At 33.9% G+C, this 14633-nt stretch overlaps 1 protein-coding gene across 1 annotated transcript in view; it reads right to left on the bottom strand.

Moving 5' to 3' along the window:
- Nucleotides 1–14112, bottom strand: part of CngB (Cyclic nucleotide-gated ion channel subunit B) — a 50040-nt gene extending 35928 nt beyond the window's left edge. The window contains exons 1-5 of the mRNA XM_090393797.1: nucleotides 13884–14112; nucleotides 8395–8608; nucleotides 7522–7640; nucleotides 7190–7372; nucleotides 6828–7036 (exon numbers count right to left, since the gene is read on the bottom strand). Of these exons, the coding sequence (XP_090249923.1) occupies nucleotides 6828–7036; nucleotides 7190–7372; nucleotides 7522–7640; nucleotides 8395–8608; nucleotides 13884–14112 (954 nt within the window). The remainder of the gene's footprint in view (nucleotides 1–6827; nucleotides 7037–7189; nucleotides 7373–7521; nucleotides 7641–8394; nucleotides 8609–13883) is intronic.
- Between the last annotated feature and the right edge of the window lie 521 nt (nucleotides 14113–14633).

Genomic DNA, 14633 nt, shown 5'->3' with positions numbered 1-14633 from the left:
TTATTATTTATTTTTTATATCACTCCAGGCCACAAAAACTATAAACTGGCATTATGGGTGAGCTACTGATTTTTTCTTACAAAAGAAACATGAACTCTCATATTATATTTAGTAGAGTAGACTTATTTGCATACTGATGGCATACTGATTTGGATCCATAAATCAATTTAAAGCAAAAATAACTCATCATACTGAAAGATTATTAGAAGTACGATTAAAATTAATAAAGCAAATTTAACAGTTGTTGAAATGTATGCCTTAGAAAAAAATAAAAAAGAAAATCATGACTTTTACAAAGGAATATGAAAAATTAAATAAAACAGATAATATAATTATAGCTGGAAATTTTAACGCCAGAAGAGGAATGAAAAAAAAATAATATAGAAAAAATGGAGAATCAACAGTAAACAAAAATGGAAAACGATTGATCGATTATATAATTATTATTACATGACACCTCTGAAGCATATTCGAAAGATGGCACCCACTCTACAGCTGTCTCCGTTACCACAGCGAACCTAACTATACCAGCTTCATAGAGATTCGAACCTACAACCTCTTGGTGGGAAAGCGGATACGTTAACCACTCGGTCAACCAGGCCAGTTCTATAATATATAATAATTGAATAATAATGAATACATTCCATAAACATAAAAATACACGGTGTGCAAAAGGACAACAATCAGTAATAGAACTACTTTTATAGCAAATGAAAAAGCAGTAAACCTCTTCTTGGATATTAAAGTCAAGAGCAGGCTAGAAATACATACAGGTCATTATTTAGTACAACCAAAATTAAGATTTCCACCAAATTGGTTATTAAAATAAACAAACGAGAGAAACAGAATCTAATTATGAAGTAAAATTACTAAACGATTTAAGAATAAGAAATTTATACCAACAGAGGATTAATAGCTATTTAGAAAAACATGCAAGAAAATTAAGACATCGAGAAAGAATGGAAGACTATGAAAGAAATTATCACATCAGTAGCATGATAGTCTAGGGACTTTTACGTGCTGGGACTTTGCATCATACTTAGAAAATTATACATGCAAAATAAGACCCAATGCTTCTAAAATATTAAAGAATATGAACGTAGACAGAAAAGAAACTGCAAACATAAATTGCGAAGTAGATTTAAAAGAATTCTTAGATTACTTTACAGATCCTTGGACAGATGATAATAACATCATGAAATTACACCATATACTTACAAAATACTTTAAATGATATAATAAAAATGAAAGAATTAAAGAACAACATTAGTAAAATAAAAAGTAATAAGTCAGCAGGAGAAGATGAGATAAACTTCGATCTATAAAAATTTGCTGAGAAAAAAATTCATCAGAGATTATGAAATTTTTTAAAATATATACCAATGGACAAATACTAATAGCATGGAATACAAGTATGATAAGACTTATATTTCAAAAAAGGAGATAAAAGAAAACCTGCTAATTATAGAGATATTAGTTTATTGAATACATGTTACAAAATATATAGTAGAATACTTAATACAAAAATTGAAAACATACAGTGAAAAAATATCATTAGAATGTCAAAATAGATTTAGAAAAGGGCAGTCTTCAATGAATGCAGGTATTTTGTTTAAAACTACTTATAGAGAAAAGAAGAGAATTTAATTTAGGAACTCACCTTTGGTTTATAGATTATGAAAAATCATTTGATAAAGTAAAAGAGATATATATTGCTATATATATTACAAAGTATTAATATATCTAATTTTTTCTACAGGAAATATTGAATATATACAAATACAATGAAATAAACATAAATGGGAAAAAAAATGTCTGAAAAAATCTATAAACCAAGGAGGAAACAGGGATGTCTTCTGTCTCCAATACATTTAATATTTATATTAAACGTATTCGGAAATGTCTATACCTAGATATTTCCGAAATAATAAAATAAATAAGCTGTTATTTACAGATTCATTCATTCATTCATTTCGTATGGTGATTCAACGGCCGTGAGCCCCTTTAACGGGGAGGAATGACACCACCTCAATCCCCTCGCCCTATTTTTATCCGCGCTCAGGACCGGTATAGGTGTCAATTGTCTTAAGTATTCCTGACTGTACCCGCGTGTGTTCACGGGACCGGTTTGCCTGTTTGCGGGATGAAAAACCCAAGATAAACTGGGGGGAAAACCCTGCTCCATGCCCAAGACTGGCTAACTTGGCTATGGCTAAGGAAAATCCTTAAACTCCTCACGTCGTCGATGGGAATCGAACCTAGGACACTCCCTCCCCAGGCATATGGTTGCGAAGCGCATAGCCACTAGGCTAAACGCGTGGACTTTTTACAGATGATCAGGTAATGATATTAGATAAGGAAGACAACTGACAAAGAGCCATATATATAATTTACACATAGTAGAAACATTATAGTATTTTGGAATAAACATATCCGTAGATAAAACTAAAGCAATGATAAGTTGGGGACAAACTCCAGTTAGAACTAAGATAGTTATTAATAATAATATAATAGAACAAATAAATCGTTTTAATTATCTTGGATGTGAAATATCATATGAAGGAGAAAAAAAACATAATATTAAAAACTTCGGAGTTTTTATAGATTATAGGCCGGATAAATAGAACACTCATTCCTTATATTATACACAAAATACACTTAAAAATATGTAATACTTTATGCAGTACCTATATTATTATATGGCAGTGAAATATGGACAATAAATAATCAAGATAAACAAAGAATAAAAACAAATGAAACGAGTTTCATGAGAAGGACTGCAAAATACATATTATTAGACAAAAACGGGAGCGAAGAAAATAATTAAAAATAAAATCAATAGAGATAAAACTAAACAAATTTGGATCAAACATGTAAACCGAATGACCAACACCAGATATTTTAAACAATTAATAAAATATAAAGGGGTGCTTAAGGGTCAAAGCTGTATAACAGAGGAGACCTCCACATAGCCTTTAAAGGAATGCGGAGAACCGACCAGGGCTTCTGACCTAATGTCCAATCCTCACCTTCTCGTGGTGCACCCTGTTGGGTATCTACTTGGATACTGAACGGACGAGGATGAGCTGGCAATTTGGGATTTAGCCGACCAAATTGTATTCTTATTGGTTAAACCAAAATATAGAATGATTGTACAACATGACAAAATTTCATGCCGGCTGGGGCGTCGCCCGGTTAAACAAGGCCCCCGTTGTTTTCGCCAGGGAACCAGGGCGAACAGCGAAAAGTCAGCTACTGGAACAAATCTGAAAATAAACCCCAACTCAACATCACCAGAGTTAAAGATCGGTACTATCAACGTAAGAAGCCTGAATGGCAAAGAAATGAAGCTGCTGAGGAATTAGATAAGTACCAGATTGACATAATAGGGGTGACCGAAACAAAAAAGACAAAAACTGGTGAGATCTTTCTGAGCAATAAATACAAAATGTTATATTCAGGCAATGACAATCAAGGAAAAGAAGGAGTAGCCATAGTATTCAACACAAAATACGAGGCTAATCTTCTTGAATGGCAGTCAGTCTCAAGTAGAGTAATGTGGGCAAATATGAGAATGGGGAACTGGACAATGAGACTTATTTGTGCCTATGGTCCCACAGAAGGTTCTACTAAGGTAGAAGTGGAGGAATTTTTTGAGGCTTTAGAAAAAGCAACTGACACAATGAAAAATGAAAAGTTGGTCCTTGTTGGGGATCTATATAGCAGAGTAGGAAATGATTGTGAGACATATAAAAATATTTTGGGAAAATTAGGAGAAAAGAGCAAAGCTAATAATAATGGCAAATATCTGTTGGATTTCTGCCCAGGACATGGACTGGTTATTACTAACACCATGTTCCAACATAAAAATGTGCACAAATTCACATGGAGAGAAGAGGCTAGGAATAAGAAGAGTCTCATTGACTATGTTATTGTTGATAGTGATGTTTTCTCCCTGGTGCAGGACAACAGAGTGTACAGAGGATTTTGAGATTGGAAGTGATCACTATTTAGTCTTGAGCAGGATAAAATTGAATTTCATATTGAAAAGAATAACATGCAAGAAAGTTTTAAAGAGAATAAAAGTTGAGCAGCTCTCAGATGTGAGCTGTAGACTAAAATACACAAAGATTATTGAAGGAAAAATGAAAGAGTTTTTGAACAGGAATCAAACCTTGGAGATTCAGTGGCAAACTCTGAAGAAAACATTGATTGATTCTGCCAGAGAGGCATGGTGAGGTTGTTTGTAAGGATAAAAAAATCAGAACTCCCTGGTGGACACAGGAGGTTAAAGAGGCAGTGAAGGAAAAGAAGAAAGCATACCAAAAGTTCCTGTCAAATAAGTCAGCTTGTGCTCTTAGAGAATATAGAGACAAATGCAAGAATGCTAAACACTGTGTAAAACTAGCTAAACAAAAGTTATGGGAGGACTTTGGCAAGAATATAGAAAATAAATATCAAGAAGGTGGCAAAATATTCTGGAGGTTGTTGAAGAAGCTTAAGAATGGAGGAAAGAGTGCTATAAAAGGAATTAGAGATGATAAAGGTGACATGAAAACGGGAGAAAAAGATATCCTTGAAGTATGGAGTAATTACTTTGAAAAACTGCTAAATGAAACAAGCAGTGATGACAGCACAGTGATAAAAAACACTGACCAGGCATGCAGTCAGGATTACATATCCATACTTGAAGTAGAAAAAGCCATCAAAGGCTCGAAATGTGGAAAGGCAGCAGGAGTAGATGATATTCGACCAGAAATGCTGAAGTATGGTGGTATAAGAGTCTTACAGTGGCTGCACTGCATAGTTCAGAAAGCCTGGACAGAGGGACGAATTCCCGATGATTGGAATAGAGCTCTCATAGTACCCATATATAAAAAGGGAAATAAAACTGAATGTGAGAATTACAGAGGTATTTCCCTACTGAGTGTTCCTGGCAAGATCTATGCAAGTATACTTGAGAAACGGTTGAGAAGAATTGTGGAAGAAAAGCTTGGTGAAGAACAAGCTGGATTCAGGCCAAATAGAGGCTGTCAGGATCAGATCTTCACTTTATGACAAATAGTCGAGAAAGCATGGGAATATAACAAAGATCTGTATTTAAGTTTTGTCGATCTGGAAAAGGCATATGACAAGGTGCCAAGAGAGAAGCTATTCAATACACTGCAGTTATATGGTGTCAATGGGACATTATATCAAGCAATACTTAGTCTTTATTTGTGTTGTAAGTCAGCAGTTAGAATTGAAGGAAGTACAGGAAGATGGTTTAATGTTAAATCTGGTGTGAGACAAGGATGTACATTATCCCCTCTGTTATTCGTTATCTATATGGATCACATCATGAAGGAAAGTGGTATTAAACATGATATCAAAATTGGAGATGTTAATGTCAGCTCTTTGCTTTATGCGGATGATGTTATACTTCTAAATAAATCCGCTACAAGTCTGCAAGATTCTCTGACTAAATTGAATAGCTGTTGTAATAGATATGGTATGAAGATCAGCAATAAAAAGGCAAAGACAATGAAAATAGGCAGAATCATTGAAAATGCCAACTGTGTTGTGAATGTGGAACAAGTAAAACATTTCAGCTATTTAGGCACGATTTTTACTGAAGACGGTAAATTAAATATAGAAATAGACAACAGAATCAGCAAAGCTGGTATGGTGGGAAGTCAATTAAATAAATTCATATGGAATAAGAGAGAAATTAGTCGGAACACTAAATTAGCTGTAAACAAGACAGTGTTCAAACCAGTTTTAACTTATGGATCTGAGAGCTGGGTCAGAAGTAAAACACTTGACCAAAGACTAGAGACCACAGATATGAGAGTCCTGAGAAAGATTATAGGTGTGAACAGATGGCATCAATGGCAGTATTATATTAAAAACGAGGATATTAGGAAAGCACTTGACATTGTCAGCATCCAGGAATGCGTTAGCAGAGCCAATCTCAGGTGGTATGGTCACTTAAACAGAATGGCCGAGGAAAGATTAGCAAAACAAGTGTTCTCTGCCAGGTTGGCAGGAAAACGACCGAGAGGAAGACCAAGATATAGGTGGATTGATACGGTACAAAGTGCTTTAGACGATAGAAATATAAAATCTGATAATATTGGAGTGTTGACAATTAACAGACTGATTTGGAGGAAAATTGTAGATAGGAAATTAATAATGATGTAATTTTTTTCATGTAGTACTATCATATCCTGTATACCCCTTGAGGGTACATGGCAGGAATTTGATAATGATGATGATGATGATGATAAAATATAAACCAATTGGGAAGAGAAGGTTATGTAGGTCTAAAAAGAGGTTATTAGACTAAACATGAGACCGGAACAGATCGTAAATCTATATCCGTATTTAATGTTTTATATATAAAAAAAAATAATAAAATAATAATATACTAAAATTAATAATATTTATTTATCTTAAAAATAATATTAAAGCCGACACTATTCATTATCGCTACGGAACTACTTCAGAAATCTCTTTGGCATAATAATGTCATTTAGGCTAATTTCAAAATGTGAATAGAAATGAACATAAACTTCCACTTTAGCTGAATTTCTATCCTTTCAGAGGAAAATTATGAATTATATTTCGAATTGTTTTGCCAATAAAAATATTTTCATGCAAAGAAAATAAAAGCACGAAAACGCAACATAATACAAAGAAAAAACATTCATGCAAATAAAAGAATAATAGACATACTGTATCTCTTTTGTCTAATTAAATTTCTAGACATCAGATGCATTACCAATGCTCATGATATCATAATATGATTATACTGTACAATTAAATTATATTTAGCGAAAACTTACCACCCAGAAGCCATCATGGAGATATTGTAGTCGGACTTTGAAAAGAACAATGTCCACTAGGTAGACGAAATCGGAAAGATAATCGAAAGCCAAAAATATGGGCAAATTCTCGGGTGTTTGACAAGGAAATACTGCTCGAAGAAGGATGACCCAGGCGTTATAGAGATAACAGATAGTCACAAAAAACAACCATGATATATAGAGTTTACCTGCAACATGAAAAGTGAATTTTGAGTGATCAGTTATTACATTTTTTATATGGCAAGCTTAGTTCATTTTGTTAGATAAATAAAATAAGCTTTTAAGTTGTGATATTTCATAATCAAACTGCATTTTTAAACACGTGAAAATTTAACACGTACTTTGAGGATCCAGAACTTCTGGGAAAGAGAAAATATAACGCCTCCTTACACGGCAGAAACATAAATCTACTTGTTCATCCAGCCAAGCGTCATTTGCATTAAAATCAGCTTCATTTTGAATTAGTGATTCCAAGCGGGGACGTCCATCACCATTTCCTTCCTTTTTACGCTGAGGTGGGGGAGCTAATGAGAAAAGTAAATCTAAAGCAAATGATTGCTGACTAACAAATTCATACTGAAATAACCTTTCAAATTAATGACAAATAAAGAACGAAGAAAATGTAATAAATCAGCAAAGAAAATGATTTGAGACAATCGATAAACATGTTTACTTGGAGACGGGGTTGGCGGCTGTGTTATTTTTTCTTTAATCCTCTGAGCTCTGTTGCTGAAAGCGCGCACCAAAGACTGAATCCTTTGAGTAATGAAGGAACTTCTTTCGGAATCCAACCTAAATTTTAATAACGGATTAGGAATTCAAATCGTAATTCTGAGAGAGAGAGAGAGAGAGAGAGAGAGAGAGAGAGAGAGAGAGAAAGAGAGAGAGAGAGAGACAGCATTAACAGCCTACGAATAACTAAGAATTTCAACTTCTAAATTAACATGAAATAATCCAATATAAAATTCAAATTCTGACTAAGATTGACTTATTTTGTCATAAAAAACGAGAAATTATACTTCCAGGAGTACAGCAAATGGCGGATATTTAAAATATTGTTTATTTGATGATAAAAAACCCCGAAGTTATTAGGATAACGAGAGAAGGCTATTCCAAACATCTCCTTCTGGTACGTTTATTTTTTGTTATTGTTGGATATTTTTGCAGAGATGATGTGAGAAAATACATAAATTTAACCCAGGATTGAACAGACGACAGGAATTTATCTTTACGTTTTTCCCAAACAAGTATATGCTAGACCGAGGTAACTAAGTTGCTGTAAAAATTCCGACTAGAGCAACGAGTTTAAGATTAGACAGACATCTCACTATCTTAGTTGCATCGAATCAGATTCTAAGTCAACCGATTGGCTTATGACCAATTAATTTACAGTCAGACAAAAAAGCCTATTCACAGTTAGACAAGCCACTTTAAACAAGTGTCAAGTTTATAATTACTGATGTAGTTATAAAACCACAAAAATATCATTTGTTACTTACAAAGTACGAAATAGTGATATATTTATAAGTTTAGCGAATATGCTTACCATGAGCCAGTGTCACTTGCGGACAAAGACATGGATTGTGACTCTTGACGGTTGACGTTCACGTGGTTATTATTATTCAATGATGTCATCTCGTTCCGTACTGTTGATATCATTGGGTGATGAGCCTCGTCTTTAGGTGTATCTTTGATCAGAGTTTGACGCTCTTGCTTGTTACTCAGAGTAAGAGATGGTGGTACCGGCTCCTGGGGGAGACCTGAAAACATTATAGATATGGTTTCTAAAAGCAAGTTTTCGAAACGATTTTTAAAACTAGAACAAATAAATGACGGATTTATTGAAAGAATTAAAAAAACTTATCTTTTTCTATTCGTATAATAATAATAATAATAATAATAATAATAATAATAATAATAATAATAATAATAATAATAATATATAACCGTATAAATGAAAATGATTGTTTCATAAATTTAAAATCAATCGTAAGTCTTAAAACTAACTCCTTAAATAAACACTGCAATATCCGTAATCAGTACTAAGTATAAACAATCATGAAGATTATAATAATATAAATAAATACCAATGTAGTGAATACAAAATAAATCAAGGTGACCTCGCAAAGGAAGCATTCCTTACACTTCCGTCTACTTTCCATTCAGTGCCTTAGAAGATACACCATATGTCAGTGTATAATTCTGGCAATCTTTGCAGGAAACCAGCGCATTTCTCTTAATACTGTTTATCTATTTTCTAACTTACCGATATATTTTAGTAATCTCAATCGGAATCCCTGGAGACGGGCAAAAAGGGATATTTTTCTGGATCCTACATAACACATGTCTGAGAACGGCTGTATCACAGGCCTCAGTGAGTCTAACTCCTCCGGCGTAGTATCGCAATCGACAAACATCGATCTTCTCCGGGAGCAAGGGTACATAGCGTTTCACTGCATTGCGAAAAGCAAACACACACATAGAGAAGAGCACCCACTCGACTTCGCAGTACTGCGTAACATGAGTGGCTTGCAGTGAAAGAACATTTACAGGGTAGCTTTACCAAAGAGAGACCCAACTGTAAATAGTCGAAAATAAGCGGAAACCGCAATTATACTGACAGATGCAATATTTTTGGAAAACACTAATAAATACAGTATGGTGGCTTGACACAGTTTTCTCCAATTGTTAATAAATTGCCAAATATCGGTCGTATTGTGAAATAAGGTTATATTCTGTCGTGAAGGTCAGTCACAGTTAATATTTTTCTTCTAAGCCATCAACAATTTCAAGGATAACTACTAAAATGTGCAAGCTATTTTCAGCGAACACACACACACACACACACACACACACACACACACACACACACACACACACACACACACACACACACACACACACACACACACACACACACACACACACACACACACACACACACACACACACACACACACACACATTACTTCGTTTCTTTTTTTTTCTTTTTGTTTTTCTCTAGATAGATTTTTTCCCAAAATTAAACTTGTAAAATATATTTTTTTAATAGCTAAAACAAAACTATTTATGATTTGCAAATTACACATTAAAAGAAGGATTATAAAATATAAAGGAGAGAAATAATGCGCAATTCTATCATTTTATAAATGAGAACGCTACAGTTCTGGAAGTTCCTTTGTGGTTTCTCAGTAACTTAAGAAATTTCGTTCATGTCATTTTCTTCAATTCAGTGAAAGGTACCATTTCAGTTTCTCCCACTCTCTGTAATGAAATGGGGTAGACTGTCATCTTTATGATGGTGATATTTGTGGACAGGTGACGTGTGCAGCTTCTTACGCAAACTTCGGGGTCTTGCTTGGAAAGAGCTCTAGATGACACCAATGAAGAACAACAAATTTGTGTGTGTGTGTGTGTGTGTGTGTGTGTGTGTGTGTGTGTGTGTGTGTGTGTGTGTGTGTGTGTGTGTGTGTGTGTGTGTGTGTGTGTGTGTGTGTGTGTGTGTGTGTGTGTGTGTGTGTGTGTGTGATTACTGGTACAGTATGCAATTTTCACTGTGATATTCTGTTTTTCAGGCGACGTCAGATATATGGATGTTTAAAAATATTTATAATCTGGCACCGATTTGAATTTTCTCAGTCAGAATACATATCTTATAGATCATCATCATCATCATAACACTAATTACGGGTATAGCCCATATTGGTCTGTTCCGGTCTCATTATCCATCCAATATCCATTTTTGAAGTCTACCCTGCCTTCTCTTTCCAATTCACTTATATTTTAGTATTTGTTTAGGATGTCGTGTGTTGGCCATTCGGTTTACATGTTCAATATGTTTTTGTTTATAATTGTTTGTTTTTTTTTCTATTGATTTTGTTTTTAGTTCTTTTAAAATGTCTTCGTTCCTTTGTTGATCTAATAATGTTATTTTGCAGTTGTTCTCATATATCTTATTTCATTTTGTTTTTGTTCTTTGTTTATCTTGTTTGTTTATTGCCCAAATTTCATTGTCACATATTAATGTGGGCACTGCTAACGTATTGTATATTTTCAAGCGTGTTTCTTTTTGTACTATATTTGGATTGAATGTTCTATTAATTAGGCCTGTAATCTATAAACATTTTGAAGTTTTTAATTTTATGTCTTTTTCTCCTTAATATGATATTTCACATTCAAGATAACTGAAAGTATTTATCTGTTCTATTATTTTATTATTAATAACTATTTTGCTTCTAACTGGAGTTTGTATAGATAACTAATTTTATTTTCAAGGGAGACTATTTATATTTCAGAGTGTGTTTGTTTAAGCGTCGCTATACATACCCTATAAATACCTGTTTTATCTTAAGTGATTGTGAGAGAACGGATTATATTTTAATGGAGTCTATTTTTTGGCGCCCTTTTTTGCTTATAAAGTGTTGAAGAGTCAAGTTTCGTTACTCAGGGTAGGATGTTACTTTGAGGGTATTTTATTGACGATTAGCACTCTTGAGGTGAATTCCCAAGTACATTTGTATGTCATTTGACCAGATCCATTCAAGTGAAGAATGAGTTCTGGTTTTCTGTTTGCCTGAGCATAAACATAAACCGGTGGATTTATTTTAGATGTTGACATTTGGCAATTTCATTTGACAAGATTCTAGTGCACATAGCTATTTTGCCGTGTGGCTCGTTTTCATTTACTTTACTCGTTTAGAGTTTCTTGGAGAGCATGCTGTTTTTGTGTATTTATATTAGAAAATGGCTTAATGCTAGTGTATACAGTTGTCCGGTTGACACTTGCTTTATCCATACAATATAAGATAACGTGTTAGTAAGCTGGTTGATTATTTTTACTAGAAAAGTACTTCCCTGCATATTAGGTAGATTATTTGAATAAGGAGTAGTCTATATCCGTGACTTCGAAAAGGCATTCATACCTATTCAATCTAAAGCTTTTTTTTTTAGATCAACGTTGATTAATGGTAATCAGCCTTTCATTTTAATGAGCTCTTTGATTAATTGTAGGTTATTATATACTGATCTTCCTGCTAAAGATTAAGTTTCGAAGACAGAGAAATTTGAAGATGCCGGATTCGTCACACTATACAAATATCACAGTTTTCGGCATTGTACTCTCCAGTTAAGAAAAATCAATGCCGAGTATTGTTTGAGAAGATGGTTGATGTTTGAGCTGTACGTACAAGTCTTTTACTGAAATTGACGTTCTGAATGCATATATTATATTCCAGTACAAATCTATAAACCCATGGATTCCATTTTGGGGAAATCTATTAATTTATTTATTCATATGGAGTTTCCTCCCTTTTCTCCCCCGTCCATATTGGGGCGAGTTGAGCCCCCTTATGAGGGTTAAGTATTTATGGCTGTAGATCCGTGTGTTCACGGGGCCGGTTTGCCTGCTTGCGGGATGAAAAACCCCAGATAAACTGAAAAAAAAAACCTGCTGTCCACTCCCAAACCGGCTAACTTGGCTATGGCAGATCCTTACGCTCCTTACATCGGCGACGGGAATCGAACCCAGGACACGTCTTCCCCAGGATATGGTTGCAAAGCGCATAGCCATTAGGCTAACCGCATGGAACAGTCTATTATTGAATGACGGAAAAGAAAAATTCCCTCAATATATTAATGAATGACGGAAAGAAAACGCGTATTCTTTTCAGCACTCTACTATCAACTTTCCATTAGTTGATTATGTAAGTAGCCAAGCTATTTCTTTACTTTCTTTTCACCGTTACGTTTCTATATTTTTATGACATCATCTCTAATTGAGCTAGAATTACCTACTGGCAATTGATATAACAGTTTATAGAAACAGCTTGCTGGAGGTTATTATTTCCAAACCGTGCTCATTTCCAACAGTGTTCAGGGTCATTTAGCATGCCTATGTAATATTCTGCACCTCGTGGTTTGTCATCGATGCGCAGTATTCGCAAAAAACATTGTAAGATATGTTAGATGACTGTATAATTTTTGTAGTATAATGTATAGTTGGAGAGATTTAGTTTTTTCTTATTGATCTTTTTCTCTTTATTTCTTTTACAGTAAAGATTTATTTCCTTTGGTACAGCATTGTAATACTGCATATCAGATGATGCACAGTATTTGCAAAATTTTATTTTCAAAACAGTCTGGAATAATAAAAAAAAGAAAAGAATTTTTAAAAAGAAAGTTCTCAGGGTAGATTCTTACTTTGAGGGTATTTTATTGACGATTAGCACTCTCTAGGTGAATTCCCAAGTACATTTGTACGTCATTTGACCAGATACATTCATGTGGAGAGTGAGTTCTAATGGTCTTTGGAGATCGTTCCATTTTTCAAGGTTGAAGAACAGTTATATACCTTGCAGTATAGATTTAAATTCCTCTATTGAGTTTAGAAGATCTTTGCTGGTTAAGGCTATCTGCTCAGTAGCTCTAAATCAAGGATATCAAAATATAAAATTTTAAGCTATTCATAATAATCAATATGAATAAAGTTCAAGGACGCATCTTATCAGAATTAGAAGCGAAAATACTACACTGGAAAGATAATTATGAAACTAGGAGAGAAATAATATTTAAATCTAGAGGTAACTGGACCAAAAGATTATCGTCCATAATTAGTCTGTTCATGGATGGATTTTTGTTCACGAACTCAACAGCGAAATATATGATTCCTGACTTACATGCTTCTGGCGTCGGCCAGCGTAGTCTGATTAATGTTGTATAGAAAATTTATGGGTAATGTTTAGCTGGTCTCATGATATTATTATTTTCTTATAAGCAATGAGACATTATCTGACATTTCATTTAATTTTCTATTGTTAGAACTACATTCTTTAATAAATTTATATCATATTATAAATTCATGATTAAAATATTAATTTTATAGTAATATTAATCAATTTTTACTCTTCTGGAAGATAACACCTACGCTGTTATTAAAGTCAACAAAATACTAAAAATATTTCTCTATTGAACTGATAACACATCTTTGTTTTGGAATTGAATTTTGTTAAAAAAAACAATAACCACGGTTTGCCTTACCTTCGTCATCAGCAATAAAAGCGGGATTAGAAATGCCCTTCTTTCCACATGTATTTGTAAACTTCATACCACAATCCTCTTCTTCTTGTTCCACATTATCTGGAACATTAGGATGTCGTGTGATTGAAACGATCGGAGTAGATCTCTCAAAGTCTTTCAAATTGCAGCTTGTGATATCTTCTTGATCCTCCAATGGATCAGAGTCGACAATCTTATATGGGGAAGACATTATCTGAAAAAAACCCAAACAAATTGAACCAAATGGGTACTTAGTACACAACAGGAATAGTAACCTCGAAATACAAACACGTATTTCGAGGTTACTTAAATAGCAAGCAAGTATAAGTACTCTTCTTTCGAAACAACATACACGCGTTTTTCTTCTTTATTAAAGATGCTGAAAGCATCTACTAAATTTGTTGCGCATAATAAAGTAAGATTCGGAGCGACTGTGACAGATCAGTTTCAGTATTCGCAGTCTGAAGAACTCTATGTACATTTCAGCGATTTCCACAGTTCGTTAACTGGATAAGCTGACATTTACGCGATAAGATTAGGCAAATTTAACGAATATTTGGAGATCATGAATCTGTGTTCACGATTGTTGTGTCCCATTCTTGTTTAAATATATATTTCCCTTATACTTTACTTTCTTTTATATATCTTATCCTGAGGATCATAAGGGCCACCTCGGTTTCACCATATCAGACTTCTTCTAAGGAAACACGATCTATCTACTGTTCTGCAGTC

Source organism: Typopeltis vanoorti, chromosome 1 (genome assembly GCF_054136105.1).
Source record: "Typopeltis vanoorti isolate ZY-2024b chromosome 1, IOZ_Tvanoo_1.0, whole genome shotgun sequence".
NCBI classification, from domain to species: Eukaryota; Metazoa; Arthropoda; class Arachnida; order Uropygi; family Thelyphonidae; genus Typopeltis; species Typopeltis vanoorti.
Note: the sequence above shows the minus strand (reverse complement) of the source record. Positions and strands in the feature narration are given on the sequence as shown.